Raw genomic sequence first — 20,336 nt, forward strand, 5'->3', positions numbered from 1 at the left:
AATTTGGTATGGAGGGCATGTGTGCCCACCAGATACGTAATCCTGCAAATTTTTAGATTTCTATTTAAAATTTTTTTCAAAATGCAGGGTTGTAAAAAAAAATCCTAATGTCAAAAAAGAGAAGTGTTTACTAACAAATGACAGTAACGTCTTTCCTAATCATAGTAGAATAAAAATTTGAAAATCGTCGTAAAGCTAAGATTTTACGACAGACTAACAGAGCTTTCTATTGATACATTTCATAACTTTCTTATAACGAATTTAAGTTTCAATGTCATTCGCCTCAACTTTTGGTCTTGTCTATCTCAAAACACGCTTCTCGGTAATTTAAAAAAAAAATAGTATTGCTGAAACATGCATCTATTTTACTGCTATTCTTCCACTACATCAAAAATTAGTCTGTCACCGCAATGGCAAGGCACTGCAAAAATAGTTCACTCAGCACTAATCAAATCTTTGCATCTCGTCTCTTCCTACCAGACTGAATGGGACAAGAGAGGAGCAGTCTTCTGCTTCATTATAGATATTTGGAGATTAATCTTTAATTCAATGGATTATTGTGCAGCAAAAAAAGTGCAAACCAAACAGGCTAAACAGTTGATTGGTTTGTGAGCTTAAATATATCTCTACAGGCAGTCTCTTTTCACTAAAAGTAAACTGCAGCAATATAATTGTTAGCCGAAATTTGGTGAAATTATAACAGTATACAGCGTGGCCACTTTTAACACAAGGCCCCTATTTTGCAACCGTTAGCGCTAGATGCATACTTCCAATTGCAAAAAAAGAAAACATTAACTTTCCTGACGGAAAGAAAAGGAAATTTTTACTAATAACTAACAATTTGGTCCAAATGTAACATAGTCTTTTGTATCAACAAAATCAGCTTTGTAAATATTAAAGCAAACACAAATTTTTGACAAAATTTATCGGTTACAGGAAAAATAAAAAGACCAGGGACAATAAGTAGAAAAATGTTTTTCTTTAGTTTGCCGCAAGATCATAAGGTTACAGGTTTCATTTCCAAGGCAGACCTACCAAACCTTCCACATTCATTTATTGAGGACTAATAAATTAACTAGGACCAGCTTAGCTGGTCCAAGAGCCTGTTGCTGGTCGTCACATTTGTATTTGTATTCCAACCCCATCTTCCACCCTTCCACACCGAAGATAAACTCTTCCACATTTTCCCTCCCAATTTAGCATGCAATCTCATTATTCAGACTTTACTTCCTTCAAATTCTTTCATATTTCCAGGGATTTCAAAAACCAAGACTGCTCGTTTTCATTTTGAAGCAATAACGTCATGGCGGGATTGGGCCTCTCCATGTAGTCTTCTAATTAAATCTAAAGTGCCACATAGGGTAACATTCTTTTTCTTTTTTAGCCAAACAATACTATCGATTATAATTAATCATAACTCAGTTTTTTTAAATTGACTTTGATAATAATGTTATGCAAATTAAAAATAGTTCCATTTTAGTTTATCAGTTCAAAAATTTGTTTACAAAATAATGTCTTGTAAAACCTTTTGCTTTTTTGCCTCTTTCTTCTGCTATTTCTTTGTTAATCCTTGGCATTTTTGAAAAAAGAGGTTGGTAGGTATGCATTTCTAAAATAAAAAGAGAGGAAACAGAAAAGTACAAAAGACCCTCATTTTACACGGGTTTATTTTAGTCGCTTTCACTAATACGCAGTTTAAGATTTCACACCTTTATTTTATTTTACGCGGATGAGTTTAGGTTTTGTGGGGATGCAGCAAATGCAAACAGATAAAATGTTCCCCTCTTTCAAAACCCATACTCCTTAAGATTGCAGATTACACGTAATCAACTGCAATTTGGCGTGCTAATAAGGCGAGCTTGGGCCACTGGAGACATTTTATGCGACTGATTCCAGAGCTTTTTCCAGAAGTAAAGTTATTTTAAACTCACACAGTTCAGAAATCACTGTTAGAAGAGCTTTTAAAAGTGACAAAGAATGAAAAAACCAACGAAGACACCGACGTCAGTGACGCACAACCAAAAAAGTTCACATTGAAAACTTTGAGTTATTCCTAGACAATAGAAATGATCTTTCTGATTTGTAAGTGAAGGAAGATTCTATCATGGAAATGATGCAAGTGATCATGGATGCGTTTATGCTCTGCATAGAATTACAAAGAAAAATTCTTAAAATGCCTGCTAAAAGACTATCATAGCCATCTCCTCTTTATAAACAGAACACGAAATTAATTTATGTTTTCTTTGTGCATGTTATGCATAAAAATCGATATAAATACACAATAAACTTATTATACAATTAGTCATCACTAGAATGAAGTATTTTTTTTATCTACGGAACCAAACCCCTATTTAGGTCTCAATCTACGCGGTTTCGATTTAAGCGGCATTTCCCTGGAACGTAACCCCCGCCCAAAACGACTGTCTACTGTATAACATTTGATGGTTTGTATCAAACCCATGTAAAAATTATATTCTGTCTGCACCAAGTTCCGAGTCATCATATGAGGTAGAACATAGTTTTAGAAACCTACATTCTTGAAGTGTTAGTTTAATGGTTTTTGGTGACATGGAAGTGGCAAGATTAAAGTTGGAAGACTTAAAAATTTGCATGTTCAGGTAAGTGGTTCTGATTGTATGTATTTAATGTTCATCCAGTTCTGTTTATTAATTAGCTGACTTGATTATGTAACTACTGTCGGACCCCACTTTAACAAACCTCTGTTTAATGAATTTCGCAATTAAGCGATTTTTTCTTTCCCCCCCCCCCCCCCCCCAACTAAAGTGAAGACAAAAACCCCTATTTATCAAATAATTAACCCTGAAGTAATGAATTACTTTAACGGCTGAGGAAAAAAAAATTTTTTTGGTAATTTGAGTTAGAAAGTATTTAATTGTTTTCCAAACGACATATCCCTCTTGTCCGAAGCACAAAAAGACTTTTCTTGGAATCAGTAATTTTTGACCGGTGGGGGGGGGGGACAACCAATGAATAGCGGTTATGATGCTGAAAGCGATAATGAAACTAGCATTAAAACTTACTTTTTCTAATGGCCTGGAAACTGGGAACTCATATCTCATGCAGCAGGCTGTAAATGACACAATATTTTCTTCTCTCGATAAAATCAAAAGGGAACTATTTCGAGTCAAGTATCAAGGAAATTGTGAAACACCAATAACTCAGCACTTTAAAATTTCAAATTCTTAACTAGTGTGTCGCAAAATGCTGAGTAAAAAGTGTACACTTTAATTATGGATATTTTTGTGCATTTCCCTTTTAGGGCTTTTTGATAAGCTAAATGCAATTTTTTTCGCACCCCGATATTACGAATAACCCTGATTAAACGCACAAAAGTTTCTGTCACGATGAATTCGTTAAATTGAGGTCTGACTGTAGCTTCATGCATTATTTTCCGAAAAATTATATTTTGGACATCTGGCATAAGTTACAGCACAAATAAATATAACAGTTATGACATCTTTTATGCATAGTTATTCTTTTGTTTTATGCTCTAGGAATGTTGTATTATTGTTCATAACTTGCACATCAATAAAAAAAGAGTTTGTGTTACAATCAAAAGTTTGCTAGCTTATTTTTTATGTTTGCTCAATACTTAATGTATTTCACGGTTCCCAATCTTTTTAGGTGTGCGGACCAGCAATTTCGTGAAAAAAACTTTGAAGCCCACTAAGTGCTAAATATATAAGTAAAATTCGGATGAATAATAGACACTTTTCCATATACGGATGTACAATGAATATAGGTGTATGTTGTAGCTGTAATACAAGGATCATCATAATCTCTCTCCATAAGAAAAACTGCGAACCGAATCACAATCTTGGAAACATTTTACCTCTGGACAGCCACCAAACTTTGGTGTGAAGTAGAAGCTAATTGTGTTGGCTGCCCAATTTATCAGACAAAACACCAGTCTTGGAGTTTTGGGACACTTCCTTAACAAAGTCCTTAACCCTTTCCTTAACAAACTTTTACTGTGTTGTTAAGAGTCTTCCTGTTTTCAAACACTCGTCCAAACTTTTAACTGCAAGAGCCTCTCTATTTACAACAACAAATTAATTGAACAAACAGAGCGATTTATTATATTCTGGCGACAAACTTTTAACTGCAAGAGCCTCTCTATTTACAACAACAAATTAATTGTACAAACAGAGCAATTGATTATATTCTGGCGACTAAAACAAACTTGATTTCTAGACATAGCATGTGCACCACCAGTTGCTAAACCTAGACACTAAAGGGGATATCACACGAGAGAAATTACAAGACATCGCAACCGCAATAGCAACCGTAACGCTATCCGGAACTGGTTTTTCTACTCACTTCCACAAACGATTGCTCCAAAATTCTCGTGTGCTATGGAAATTCGCAGTTGCTCGTATAGGGGCAAACTTTTTCCTCCGCTAGAAAAAAATTGCCTTTAATTCTGGGCAAGTTACGAAGGAACCAATCAGGGCGCTGGGATTTCGTGACGTCAGGCAGCGTCACTGTAAAATACATTTTTGAAAATTGCAATCGTGGCGACAGAAATGTGGGGATTCCTTTTTATTGTTCTATTTATTTTATGTTTCAAAAATTTTCAGTTACTTTAAAAAACGGATGAGCGACATTTAATCTTTGGTTTTGCATCTGATTTTGAATTTAAATTGCTACTTATATGTTAGTTAACATCAGTGCGAATTTTATGCATTTCTTAATTTATATTGGTGTTTTTCGTTTCATTAGGTTTTTGAAAATTGTTTTGCACAAATGTTACAATGGGGTCGTTTCCAAAATTTTAAACGTATTTTTTTCTGAAAGAGCATGTTTAAAAACATAGGATCTGACCATTTTTTAAATAATTTGTTTTTGTTCAATATTTTTAAAATATTACTTAAATCGTGGCGCTTTCATTGTTTACATTTCTGTCGTGTGACGTCACGAATGATGAAATGCCATTCGTGTTGACATTCACAGAGCAAAATATTTAATTCGCATCTTTACACACGTGTATTTGTGACGTCATCAAGACCACGCCTTGTTTGAAAAATCGGACATTTAAAAAAATTAATTAAAAAATAACGGTTTTGAAAATGAAAGTATTTTTGGGTCCAAGTTATTTTTATTTTTATTTATTTATTTATTTTTTTTTTTTTGCTTATTCTATCAATTTCAGTGATAAAAGTACTACTTTTGACTGGAGGAAACCACCCCATTCTGATACTTGAACAATTACAGTAAATTTTTTCCTTGAAAAAGTTACGTGAAAATTCCTTTTTAAAAATCATAGCATTGAAGCTGTACTTTTATTTTTTAATTCAAACTGATGGGTACGTACAGTATGTACCATTTGAAAATACTTAAAATGTAGGAGAATGTGAGGCAAAGTGAAATGGTGAAATATTTACTCTACTTTTAGCTCCACCTATTTAGTAATATTTTGACTGTGTAGTAACACATGTACTCTATTCCAGTCAAGAAAAATAATCCCTCTGAAAATCAAAGAGTATGATAATACAAAGAATTTTTTAAAAATGATATGCACATTGTAATATTTTGTTGAGATGTCAAAAGTTATGTTTGGCATTATTAAATGATAAAGTTATTTTTCTTAACATTTGAAATATTGATTGAGACGTACTAATATTCAATGCAGTGTCAATTTGCTCAGTATTAAGCTTATTTGTATTATAAATGCTTGTATAGCTTGTATAAATGCGCATCATCGTTTCATTACATTTTTTTAAAGCGTCACTTTATTTTTAAATGTCTGGAACTATTTTAATAAACTCGGTCACAGATTTTCCTGTGTGCAATATGTATCTAGTGGCGTTATATTTGTGTAAGTTAAAGTGTTAGCACATCTCCAATATATTTATGAACTCGAAGTTTAAAAAAATAATTATGAAAGGCCTATTGATTAGAATTTACTGGCTTTTTTTTTTTTAATTTTTCATGTTTGTTTTTAGTTATGAATTTAGGTATAATTTGTTAGAATTAAAATTTCTTCTTACCTGTCAATAAGTGACTAATAATTCCTATCTAAAATTAAGATTTAATTTAGTAGTTATGGGAAAAAATAAGCCTAGAGAAGTCATATATTCTGTATGTCTTCTTTAAATGCAACAAGAGTATCACTTGAAATCAAACATTCAATTAAAAGTAATAAAAGTTTTCTGTTTTTCTGAAATTTTCAGTTCTACAAATTAATGTTAAAACTCAAATATGAATTTAACAGGAGGAGCTTTGGTGACTGCATGAAATAATAATTGATGCTCTAGCTCTGAAATCATTGCCTTGATCATTTCCCCCCCCCCCCCTTTTTTTTTTTTTTTGCCATCTTTTCACAAATCCACATACAATTAAAGCTGCAAGAGCTGCATTAAGTATTTGATTGCTAATTTCATCCATAACTGTCGAATTAACGCGACGCAGCGTGATAACCAAATGCGGAATTGACGAAAAGCGATGAACAAGCGCAAGCACATGGATGTAAGCTAAAAAATGGTAGCCCCCGTTGTGAACAAATCGAGCAACCGTCCGCGCAACCGGCAGTAACCCTGTAGGCAACTTCCCGTCCGAAAAACCAGTTCCAGATAGAGTTGACGGTTCCTATTGCGGTTACGATGTCCTGTAATTTCTCTCGTGTGATATCCCCTTAACCAATCTGGGTTTTCTTCTATAAAGTTGTCAGTAGATTTGAAAATTTCTTCGACAGTTACTTCTGTTGAAAAAGACTAACAGAACAGCATTTCTTCAATACTGCTGTGAAAGCGGCCAAGATTTGGTCTAGCCAACAATACTTGTACTCTCATCAAGATTCTCTGAAAAATAGTCGCTTTGTTTCAAGAAAATAATGTCTGATAGCTTCTTTCACATATTTGAATGTTTCATCAATTCTTTAAATGGTTACATTTGTTAACTTTTTTTGAACTTTTTTCATCAAACTTTGTTGTTTTTTTATTCTTGCTGCAGGTATAATAAGTTCTCCTAAAATGTGAGTTGAACCAGGGCCGTAGCCTGAATGTGGCATAAGGGGGCAATGCCCTACCTATTGTGACTCATGCCCTAAGTTTAAATTACACTGAAAAAAAGGAAAAATTCTAGTAGGAAGTCCTCAAATACCCCTCCCTATAAAATCCACAAAGATCCTCTAAAACTGCGTTTTAGAAGCTTCTGGAGAGCACTGAACGTCATCCCTTCCCCTTATGTCAACAGCAGTGGCCCACAATCAAATTTTTAATTCAATGAGCGGATGAGGGACTCCCCCATCCGTTCCCTTAACACTACCAAAGAACCAACCAACGTATTTTCAAGGCTCCTATTTCGAATAATTTCCGATGGAAAGTTCCGAACTAAAGTATCTTTTCCCTAGCATCATAAAATAAGGCTTATAACTGCGTTTTTAGGACTTCAATTTCGAAAAATTTCCCTAGAGGAACCCCATGTCCCTCTTTCCTCATCTTTCAACATCATTCAAAGATCATCTAAAATTATGTTTTTGGAACTTCTAACATCGAAACATTTCTGGTGAAAAGGATTGAACACTATGTCTTCTACTAAGTCATCAAAGGTGGTAGGTGCCTATACAATCGCGTTTTTAAGACTTCAATCTCGAAATTTTTTCCGAGGGAAAACCCTCGAACCCCCTGGTTTTTAGCATGACTAATTGATGTCTAAAAACGTTTGAGAAACTCTAATATCAAAACACGACTGGGGAAAATTCTTTAAACTCTTTGAATTATATCCATTATTTGAAAAAAAAAAACCTCGTCATGTTTCAGTTTATAAACTTTTTCAAAATTTTATTTTCATTAGTCCCCACCTTATAATGCATTACTCATTCGCCCCTCCCAACAGGATCGTCTGGATCCGCCACTGCCTACACTTACGATTTTAGAATTTGAATTTCAAAAAACTTCCTAAGAGGAAGCATCCAAACTTGAACTCTCTTAATATGGCTAAAAGTGGGCTGAAATATTGCGTTTTCTGAACTTTCTTTTTAGCAAAATTTCGGGGGAATGTTCCAAATTTCATTCTATCCCTAATGTCATCAAAGACGTTTTTAATTGCGTTTTTAGGCCTGCGTTTTCAATCCCCCCCCCCCTTGCCTGCCATGAAATTCAAATGTCTTACTTTTTTATGCGTACCTACGGCTCTGAGTTCAACCCTTTTTTGCGATGAATAAAAATATGAAACTTTGGTGCATATTTTGTTTTGTTTTGAAGATTTTTCCGCGGTGGATTTAGTCACAATCGTTAGATAGCTTCTCAAAACAAATCACAGGCTGAGGCACTGGTTCTTCCTCAGAACCAGAAAATCGAATCCGTATTCTGAAAAACTTCTTTCTCCTTGCTATTTCCCAACAAGTTGGACTGAATATCTAAACTTACTAGAACTTGTGGGATATGATGTGGCAGTCCCTTTATCACTTGACAGCTCCATCACATGTCAAAGACCCAGTACAGCCGATCTTTCTTATTGATTACGAGTCACGCACAGTGGCGGATCATGCGATTTTGGGGCCCCAGGCGCAACCTATCCGGAGGCCCCCTTTAATTGACACAACGAAAGTGATATGGTTTCCTATATTTACAATGTAAAAAATCATATTTTTTTAATCAACAAGCTTTTGGGGGGGGGGGGGGATTATTCTTATTTAAAAAGGAAAAACGACGATATTTCTGACAAAAAAAAGTTTACTGCGAAAAATTTTGTCTTTGTTTTTTGGTAATTTAGGTAGTGCAGGGTGTGAGATCCGAACCCCTATTTCAGACCATCTAGCAAAATCGCAGCTTTCCCCTGTTTTTCAATGCGCATCATTCAGTGGCGCAACCAGAGAGAAAAAAAATCTTAGGGGCGGGAGGTTTTTTTAGGCGGGAGGAGAGGAGAAAGAGAACCTTTAATTGGACAGGAAAAATAAGGAGAGAGGGGGGTCCGGGGGAAAGTTCTCCCCCGGGAAAAATTTTAAACTCGTAGTTTTAAAAACGCAGTTTTAGACTTTCTTTGATGATGTTAGGGGGCACAAAGGTGCAGCTGCAGGCAGGTCCGGATCTGCGCACCCGCAGACCCCGTAGTGCGGGGGTGCACCTGGTTTTTTTACGGCCCAAGAAATTGAAGAAAAAACTGAAAAAATCTAGCACTCTAAGACTTATTAACGTTACAAATATACAATGCTGGCCTCTGAGGCCCTACAAATTTTGTTGTAGGGGGTCCGAAATTTATAGATCCGGTCCTGGGTGCAGGGGTCTCAGCGGAAAGTTGTTGAAATTGAAGTCCTAAAAACACGATTATAGGTTATATTTATTGACGTTAGGGTAAGGGATGGAGCTCAGGGACTGCCTTTAATCGATTTTTTTTTCAAAACAATAGATAGAGATCAATTCCTCCTCCCCCCCTTCCCAATTTTCGAAACTGTATAGCTTCAAAAATACAACAGTAGACAAACTTTACGGGATATTTAAAATGTGATGAAAACCTTCGTGAGAGATTTGCTTTTGTTTCTTTCTTGAAAATTGTACAGTATAATGCAATCCATACTTAAAGGATAACTTAATAGGCTAGACCGGTTATAGTTTAGACACATTTTACATTTTGATTTTTGTTATATTTGTTATTTTATATTTTTCTTTACAAGGGTTACGTACCAAATCAAAATTTCATCGGATTCAAGCAAAATTTTCTTATTAAATAATGATTTCAAACCTTTGTAGAGATAATGTATTCGCAACAATAATATCTTAAATTTCTTCTCGAAATTTATTGACTATACTCAACGTGAGTCAAGTAGATACACAAAAGAATAAACTGTTGCGCTGAAGTAATAAGCGAAATGAAGTTTTTAAGGGTTGTTTTGAAAAAAGATTTTTACAAAATATTTTGTTCGAGTGAGATGCTAAAAGTAAATTTGATTTAGTTAATGTAAATAAAGTATGGCTATCTTCTCCGAATTACGCTCTTTTAAATATTTCTAGAGTAATTTTATTCATTTGAGGGGTTTTTTTTTGAGCAATCACGATTGCTTATTGTTCTCATTTGACTGTTTTTGGCGTTACGCTGATTTTATTTTCCTACCAGCACTCTCTGCCAGCACCACCGTCGCGTCGACCGGCCTCACGATGCTGCTCCTCTTGCGAAAACCGTCTCCAGGTTGCGTCCATGTCCTACACACACACGCCTACACACTCATGCCTGCGCACAGACACAAACACACACTCCTACACACATACACACACTCATGCCTGCACACAAACACATATGTCTACATACACACATACGCACACTCATGCCTGCACACAGACACAAACACATATGTCTACATACACACACACGAACACCTACACACACAGCACTGCAGACACAACACGCACACACATGCATACATACACACACACGCACCCACACACATGCGCCTACACAAACATACACGCCTGTGATTGCGAAAAACATAATTTGAATTCAAGATGCCAAAAATTCAATTTTTTTTTTTTTTTTTTTTTTTTTTGAGCAATCACGAATTGCTTATTGATTATTTACTTGACCAAAGTTGGTGTTGCTCTGATTTTTCAGATTACCATGGCGATGGCTGTTTTTATTATTTATTTATAGAGCAAAATTTTCGTAGTCATAGTTACAAATCGTCTGAGGCCAGGGGCTTCAAATAGGGAGGGGGTGAGAGGGGTGGTTGCACTCCCAAATTTTTCACTCAGAATAATAAAAAATGGTCAATTCATTTAAGATAACTTATAAAATCATTTGCTTGCATTTTCAGAACAGAAAAAACTGATTTAGAATAATTATTTTCCTTAACTAAAGAAGTAGTCTCTTCATATGGGTTAAATATGTATGTCAAAAATGCGTAGTCTATGTTATGATCGGGCATCTTGTATGAGATGCCGGTACAGTGTTGAGACTGCGCAATTTTTACGCGTAAACTCCATGTCATTTTACATAAATATTAATGCTCATGTTATATTTTAATGTTTAGCTAGTAAGTATTCATTGACTCCTTGTACTAGAAACACATTTTAGTAACTCGATGTATTATATGCTTTCTTAGAAACTCTTTGTAAAGCTATGCTCTTTTTGAAAAACATCCTATATCAAAAAATACTTTCACGTCTACAAATATATCTTGATGCTCTTTACTTGACAATCTCTGAGTGACACACGATGGTATTCAAGAGTTAAATCTATAAAAGTCCCCTGGACGAATTACTGGAAAGCGACTTTTTCAATGATAGGAAATCTGATGTCATTTTGATAGGTATGACTTTGTTTGAATTTTCGTTTACTGTACTTATATTGTGGAGCGTTTTTTTGAACAATGCTACACTCTATCACAAAACTTTCAATCCGTTAATCATAATTCATGGATTGACAATTGAAACTTAGTAATTTTCGAACAAAATGATCAATTCAGTTTCTCAAGAAATTGAGACAGGATTTGATTAGATACATTTATCATTGGTCTTAAGTTCAATATTACGTAGATCGGTTACAGAAAACAAAAAAGAAAATATTACACTTATAAGTTAAATTTATAGCATGAGGGAAGAAGAACTGTTTTGTGAATTGTGCGACTATACTTTTTAATGACGCAAAATAAATACTAGCCCAATTTAAAAAGTTTTCTTGGTTATTTTACAGAGAGGAATCTGAAGGAAATGTGTTTTTTAACATAACTTTCTTGCTTCCATTGTTTTTTGACTGTTTCAATCAGGTCAGTCATTTGAAAGATGACTTTTGTGTCCCGCTCTCAACATCAAAATTGCCTTATTATTCTTAACATTAAAACCATTTTATTATCACTTCCTGTTAACCAATATGTATTTTATACCATACTGAGGAAAATCCTGTTCAAGAAAATCGACCCCCCAAACGAAAATGCTGAAAATACCGCCCCTGTCTGAGGCTTAGCTCAAGCAGACTTGGCATTTAAAAAAGGCTTTTTTTGCGTAAAATTAAGTTTTTCAGAACAAAAAACTTATCTAGATGAAATTAAACAGCAAAAATTCATCTAAATACAAAATTTAAAGATTACTAATTCCCATCTTTTGAGATTGATAAGAAATAAAAATACATAACGTTATATGCTGCAAATAATCTTTATTATAAGTGTACCTACTGGTCGATATGGGCTATTAATTCTTCATCTGTATTACCGCATCCGAATCACCATTTCTTTTTTGTGGATATGTCTTGTATTACCAGGAGGGTGTACAGAAATTTTGGGACCCATCACAAATAAAACTTTTACGGGCCCCCTCCATATTATTTACCCCTACTATTTGGGCCCCCATCAGGCTCGGGCCCGTTTCAACAAGTGTCCCTTCTCCCCCCCCCCCCCCCCCCGTGTACTCCGCTAATGCGTATTACCAATTCTAGAAAATCCAAAGTCATAATATGACGGGTGTAACGTTTTTGACCATTTCCATTATCTTCCATTTGTAGAAACAAGAAACCCAACATGTAGGTACTTATCGCAATTCATGATTGTAAAAAGCGTAATTTGAATTCAAGAAGTCGAAATTCAAATGCGAATCCTGGATGTTCCCTTTTTTTTTTGTGTGTGTGTGTGTGTGTGTATAGGGGGGGGGGGGTCATTTCTAAGCCTTTCTGGAAAAAGAAAATAACTATTAAAATTTGTGAGCCTAAGTATAATTCGGTTTCAACTAGATCTAAACGCAATGTATCAACTTGACCGAAACAACACCATTACGTTAACTCAGAAACGTGGGAAAAAAACATCAGCGAATATCAGAAACTTCTGTTAGGAAAAATCATGTCTTCTATTCAAGGAACACAAATCTTGGTTTAATATGATATAACTACTTAAACATCCTACGCGACAGTTGAAAACAAACTATAAAAATTTACTTTTGTGCGCAAGAAAGCATTTTTTTACGGAAAACTTGCAAACAAAAAAAAGACAGCTGTGGAATAATCATAACTCGGCGGCGGGGCTGTGGAGTTGGAGTCGGGCTCATTTTAGGGTAAAGGAGTCGGAGTCGTTTGAAAACATGTCGACTCCGACTCCGGGTTTCATTTTTTTTCTTTAATTTTTCCTGACTCTCCTTGCATTTTTTGAAAAATTAACTACCAATTAATTTGATTACATGTATAAATACCTACTAATAAGAAAATAACTCATTGTGGCGACCAGCTGGCTTGATTGTTTATCGAATTTTCTGTAACAGCTACCTACGCCGTCTCCTAGTTTGCTTATTTTCTAACTTAATTTAACTGATAGCAAACAATTTTGTTGCCTAACATTTTCTAAATAATTACTTTGAAATAAAAATAATATATTTTTTACCTCGATCTCTGTTATAAAATAGTAAAAGGAATGCATGTATCGCTTGAGCAAGTCGAGAAACTTTTCAGGGTGCTTGGTAAATTCAAAAGAGTGTTGGTACGAAAGCACAAATACAAAAGATCCGATAAAATATAGGGGATAATGTTGTACCTTGGAACACTTTTCATATTTTAATTTTTAACGTCAATTATTTGAAACAAATTTAAAATCTAAAAGTCACATTAAAATAGCCCAACATACTTTTATAGAATATATATTTTTTAATTCAGACAATTTGAAAATAAAATGTTGCCAGCCATTTAAAGTATAACTTCCAAGCTACCCCAAGGTTCAACATCCTATTGTACCTTGGGACACATCCTGTTGTTCTATGGGAAAGTCTTCATGATTCAGGAAACAGCCTTTTTATACTTGAACCAATTTTGCACCAGAAAAGAAAAAGTTGTTTAAAAGACTACATATAAGATTAGAACATTGTTCCATGTTCCTAAACATATCTTAATTATTAAGAATCATGCATATGTTGTACCTTGGAACGTGTCCTAAGGTACAAAATGTTTGGCTTTCCTAAGGTACAATCACCAATTTAATGAAAACCAAAAAGATGGTCAATCTAGAAGCACTATAAATAATTTGCTTATGAGAAAATAATGAAAGTACTTCTTTTTTATAACAGAATAAAATTCAGTTGACTAAATTTACAAATACATACAAAGACGGAAAATGAAATGAAAAAGAAGAAAATATTTACTTTTGAGTCATGAAATTCGCTTTCTCTCACAAAATCGTCAATTTTACTCATTTGATGCTGATTTTTACTATGGCACCATTTAGGGTGAAAAGTTACTATTAGAGATCATAAAAACACGGCTGCTAAAAATAGATTCTTAGAAATTAGCAGTGCTCCAAGGTACAACACTCCCCCCCCCCCCCAAATGTTTTTTTAATTCTAAAAATTTTATCTAAGAAAGCTTGGTTAACACTGAAAAGTACAAAATAAAATTAGTATATGATTTATTGCTTACAACACTCAATAATTATAATTAATCCTAAAATCTTCATATTAAGGTTCATTCTGAAGCCGTCAATTAAAAAATTAAAATTAAAAATTGAGCCAAGAAATGTAGGTATCTAGTTAAAGCTATTCGTACAAAGCTGTATACCGCCGCATTTTGTGTAAAATTTGCTCCAGACGTACATGTACACGACCTCTCTCCGCAATATAGTGCAATATTTTTGTTGAAATTTTTAAGATGAAATTTAAGATTTATTATTGGGGAATTTTTTTCAGAATTAAAGAATCTCAATTTGTATAAACTCTGAAATTAAGTTGAGGTGTCACCCACCAGATGAGTGCCACCCGGGAGGGAGGGGGAGGGGCGCCACCTCTCAAGAGAAAAGCTTTTCGACTTAGCAAAAAAGTTTTTTTTTCTTTCAAAACTCTTTCTCTCACTCTTCTCAGTGCTTTCAAAAATTGAAAGCACATGATTTGATCAGCATCTGTTAAACATTAAAGGGGAGCAAATTAATCTTTTTCATTTTTTTAAAAAATGGGACTTTTTAGTAATTTTACTTTAGAAATCGCACCTATCGGATAATTTGATTTTCATATTGAATTTCTAACGTTGTATGCATCTTAGGTTTACAATAAAATACAACGCGAAAATTTCATTAAAAAGGAATTAATATTTGAATCTCTATTTAGGAGTTTTCCCCCCTTCCCATAAGGGGGATTTGAAAAAATAAATTTAAAAAAATAAAAAAGCCGCAGTCGGAGTCAGATGTTTTAAAATCTTGGAGTCGGAGTCAACCATTTTCCTTCCGACTCCGCAGCCCTGCTCGGCAGCAGGAAAAATTCAGCATCGTAAAAAGAATGTTGCGTAGGAGCATTGCCTCAAAAAGAACTTTTCCCGACTCTTTTGAAACAATTTCGTTTTTAAACTTATGACCAAAAAGGAAAACGCATTGGAGAAAAAAAAGTGTGATTGCTCACCTAAATCCCAGGGCTGTTTTATTTTTGTAAATGCTTTTTTCTTTCATTAAACTAGCAAGATTCTGAACACTTACAAGACAACACTCACTGACTGAACTACTGAATTGGATTGAAATGTACCGGACAGAAAAGTTCTCGCGGCGATTTTCCAAGGTCAACCCAACTCCCCTGTCTTAGTGCCATAAAAATGCCTTTCCTTTTGTTACTTCTTATCTAACACCGCACTTTCTCAGGGACAAAATACGACCTTGAAGAAAAAAGCGGGAATTCTCCTATCTCAGAAAAAGTGCTGAGTTACGGTACAGTGCGAAATATGCTAGATGAAGTTTTCCGGAGGAAAGAAACAAATATATATTTTGAAACTTTAAACCTTATACACATACAAAAAAAAAAAAATGTCCAAAATTTCTCTTCTGGAAAAATTTAAACAAAGCCACCAGAAGCCTGAGGCCCCTTAAGATGCAGGGGGAATTATTGGGAGCAATCAGCCAGCATCTAAAATCCATGACTAATTGTCAATTTCCAGTAGGTTTGAGCATTTTCCACTCAAAATTATGATTTTCCAAGGCATATCCACACAAAAAAAAAAAAAAAACAGTTTTTTCTTCCAGAAAAATCCAAACGAAGACAACTGAAGTCTGGGGGCCCTTTAGACGCAGGGGGCCCTATTGGGAGCAACCAGCCCGCGCCTAAAATCCATGACAAACTGTCAATTTACAGGACTTTTGAGCATTTTCCACTCAAAATTTTGATTTTCCATGGCAAATTCTCAAAAGAAAGTTTTTGTCCCAGAAAAATTCTAACGAAGGCAGCTGAAGTCTGGGGCCCCTTTAGACGCAGGGGGCCCTATATTGGGAGCAATCAGCCCGCGCCTAAAATCCATGCTAACTGTCAATTCCATGGGTTTTGAGCATTTTTCACTCAAAATTATGACTTTCCATGGCAAATTCTCAAAAGAGAGTTTTTTCTCCCCAAAAAAATTCAAACGAAGGCAGCTGAATCCTGGGACTCCTTCAGACGCAGGGGGGCCCTATTGAGAGCAATCAACCCGCGCCTGAAATCCATGACTAACTGTCAATTTCCATGAGTTTTGAGCATTTTCCACTCAAAATTATGACTTTCCATGGTAAATTCTCAAAAGAAAGTTTTTTTCCCGGAAAAATTCAAACGAAGACAGCTGAAGCCTGGGGCCCCTTTAGACGCAGGGGGCCCTATAGGGAGCAATCAGCCCGCGCCTAAAATCCATGACTAAGTGTAAATTTCCAGCAGTTTTGAGCATTTTCCACTAAAAATTTTGACTTTCCATCTTTTAGGAAGTGACGCGGCTCCGAGGCCCCTTGCTTTGCTGGAGGCCCCCGCTAGCGCCTCATGCGCCTATTCGGTGATCCGCCACTGACTATGTAACAATTACATTGGAACTGAAAATTCATTTCGTTGAAGTGGAAATTTTGTTGTATTGGTATTCGTTGTAATCGAATTTCACTGTATAATCTTATCTTTTATTTTCTTTCAGTTCAAAATGACTGTTGAACCTCAAAAAAGTGATTCATCAAACCAAACCTCAGAAGAAAGCCTAATTGCTGAACAAATGTTTGGTCTAGTCGATGTTGTAATTCTTGCCGGGCTATGTGGGCTAGCTATTTATTGGATTTTCTTCAGGAAAAAGAAAACAGAAACACGATCTTTTCAGTTAGAGTAAGCTAGTTTGGTTGTTGTTACATTATTACACTAAATTTCTGTTAAAATAGTTCTTTAGAATATTGTGTGTTTAATATTATTATGAGTGCAGTTCGCTCTCTGTTTAACGACTTTCAAGGGATCACAAAATGTCATCCTTAAGTAGAATGCTTTTAACACTATAGTGGACTATCTGGGACCGAAAAAGCTGTCGTTAAATAGAGTGTTGTTAAGCAAAGAGCCAACCGTATTTAAAAAGGACCCCTTTGAACAACCCAGATTTTAATATTTAATATGAATGCCAACTCTCCAGGTTCGTTTGGGAAGCTCCCAAACTCGACTAATGAAGTAAATATCTCTCACATTTCCATCAAAACAACAAATTCCCCAAAAAAGAGATTTTTCAGTGATTAGAATTTCAGAAAAAAATCCCTACAGTAAAGCAATCACTGTTGCAAAACCAAATCTTTTCAAGCATATGTGCAAAAATTGTAAATGTCGGATCATTTTTCATTAAATTTTGAGGCCTTTTTCTAGCTATTTTAATTATAGATATATAGATTATATTTATTCTAGAAATTATAGGTTATATTTTTCTAGCAGTCAGGTAGAAGTTCATGTATCTATCATAATATTTAATGTTATCTGGTTTGAAAAATATATTTCATGCTTCATTTCATGCTCATAAGAATTCTGCAGAAAAACTCATTGAAAATGCATCATTTGAGTCTTATTTATTCAATAAAAAATCTTCTGAATTTTAATAATCAGCTGGAATCATCTTTTTTGTTTCTCTCAAATTTAATATTGAATTTTATAGATCACCCAGTAAAAACCTTTATTAATATTTAAGAAATGAATTTCTTTTTTAGAGCTGTAACTGTATTGTATGTGATTTTCATGTTACTAAATCATCTTAAAAATTTTAAATATATATATTTAACTTAATGGTTTTCTTTTATCTATTTTGTACATTATTTTGATGAATATGTATTTTTTCTTTTTTTAGTCGAATGGATAGTGTTGAATTATCAGATTCCAGTTTTATATCAAAGATGAAAGCTACTGTAAGTTTTGAATTCTTTCATCTCTATTTATTTATCACTTTAAAATCTCATAAATATTTCAAAATTATTTTTAATTCTGAAGATTTTATTTTCAAATCAATGTTTTTTGAGCAATCACAAATTGCTAATTATATTCATTTGACCATTGTTGATGTCCCTTTAATTTTCCCAAATTATCATGATGACAATTTGTCTAGCTCGTTGTTTTTAATACTTATTTTTAAAAAAACTAATTTTTTCATTGTTATGGTTACAAGTTGTCTGTGATTTGATTCATGCCATTTTCTTTTTTATTATTTTTTTTCAAGGCTTCACTCAAACAGATTTTACTTTAAAAAGTAGGAGTTTTGTGCAAAACCACATTTTTTCAGAAAAAAAAAAAACCCTATAAAAAAGAATTTAAATGCAAAACTTCGTTTTCATTCAAAATTTCCAGGTTACTAATTCTTATCATTTAAGATTAATAAGAAATAAAAGTACCATAACAGTATATTCTGTAAAAATAATCTTTATAATAAGCAGGGCTGGGCGATGCATCTCCAAAAACCGGGGTGCATCCCACATCATTAAACCAGTTTAGAATTTTTCTCTAAACAGATGCATTAATACTGCTCTGATGTACAGACACCGGTCCTTGGTTGCTGCCGTTTTAATCTCTAATTTTTTTACACTAATATTAATTAGCAGTGTGTCAGTCCAATTTGGCTTAACAATGGAGGTGCAAAGAGTTAGACTTTCATTTCTCCCAAAAATACACACATGTTTTTAGTTATTGACGAAAGATATATGGATGAACTAGTAAGTTTATCGTATAGTCACTTGCCAGAAAAAATGCAAAATATCAACAAAAATTGTAGACATGCATTCTGGTGTTACAAGCAGTGGAGTTCCTAGCACAGTTTTCACATGGTTCAGTAACTCGCAGTGTCACTCGAACCCCCCCCCCCCCTTAAAATTTTTTATAAATGTTTATGTAAATGTGAAATTGAATCAATTCATTCCTATTTTTGTGTCGTAACAAGAGTTTGGGAAACTGTAAATCAAATTTTATGCAAAATTTGCCCTAAACGACATATGTAACCTCCCCCTCCCCCCTGCAATAGTGGGCTAGTTGTGTAAAATTTGTTGGATTAAATATAATTTAAGATATATTGATGAAAATTTTCAGAATTAAATTTTTTTTAAATATAAACTGTGAAATCCTTTTTGAGTGTCACCTTGTGCGTCCCCTCCCCCCCCCCCCCACACACAGATTACAAGGAACTTTTTTTTAATGCAAGAACATGTGAGCTTTTGAAATGCATGACTTTGCATCCGTTTACTCACATTTGATTGCATTGAAAAAAACAGGTTAATCTCAAAACTTGTGCTTTACCACTACTTTATAATATAATAAATTCCTTTATGGTGCTAGAACCTGTTAATTCATATCTGACATGATTTTCAATTCCTTGCAGATATTTTGTAAAATTTAAACAAGCAAGTTAATTATAATAAAAAAAATTTAAAAAAACTTACACCTCGATGTAAGGTTGACGATGCATCACAACATAGAAATTCCTACATCGCCTAGCCCTAATAATAAGTGTATGCATGGATGCAAATTGGTCAGAATAACCATATCTGTTTCTGCATTCTAATTACCTTTTTTTTTTAATGGATATGCCTCGTATTACCTGATCTAGAAAAACACCAGTCATAATATGATGGGTGCGAATTTTTTCTCCATTTCCATTCCATTTGTAGAAACAAAAAATCCAATGAGTAAGGTCCTGTCACGATTCGTGATTGCAAAAAGCATAATTTGATTTTAAGATGTCAAAATTCAAATGAATGCCAGGGGTTGGATGCATTATTATTGTTATTATTATTTTAGTTTTATCTCTATAAATGATCCTTCATAACTTTTAAATGATTTGATTTTATAGGGGCCGAAATATTGTCGTTTTTTATGGTTCACAAACAGGTACTGCAGAAGAATTTGCTGCACGATTGGCTAAAGAAGCCAGTCGTTACAGAATGAAAGCTATGGTTGCTGATCCAGAAGAATATGATATGGTAAATTTTATAGTCTTTGCTACTTACTTTTAACTTATTCTTTCTTTTAACTATCTTACTTTTAACTTATTTTTACTTCCTTTTACAAAAAAGGAAATATTGTATTCACAAAAAATTTTTCACCCAAAAATCGTCCTTAATTTCCATTTTGCTCTCCCCCGAATGAATGTTGAGTTTTTTTTTTTCAACCCGACCACACTTGGATATGTGATCCCCGAGTTAATTA

The 20,336-nt window shown here is 34.2% G+C and overlaps 2 protein-coding genes across 2 annotated transcripts in view; both read left to right on the forward strand.

Moving 5' to 3' along the window:
* LOC129223061 (cytochrome P450 3A8-like) overlaps nt 1-20,336 on the forward strand; it is a 367,737-nt gene that overhangs the window by 254,119 nt on the left and 93,282 nt on the right. The window lies entirely within an intron of this gene.
* The window catches only part of LOC129222885 (NADPH--cytochrome P450 reductase-like), a 38,802-nt gene continuing 35,362 nt past the window's right edge, over nt 16,897-20,336 (forward strand). The window contains 3 exon segments of the mRNA XM_054857449.1: nt 16,897-17,017; nt 18,006-18,051; nt 19,981-20,110. Coding sequence (XP_054713424.1) covers nt 16,897-17,017; nt 18,006-18,051; nt 19,981-20,110 — 297 coding nt within the window.

The sequence above is a fragment of the Uloborus diversus genome, chromosome 5 (assembly GCF_026930045.1).
Source record: "Uloborus diversus isolate 005 chromosome 5, Udiv.v.3.1, whole genome shotgun sequence".
In the NCBI taxonomy this organism is placed as follows: Eukaryota; Metazoa; Arthropoda; class Arachnida; order Araneae; family Uloboridae; genus Uloborus; species Uloborus diversus.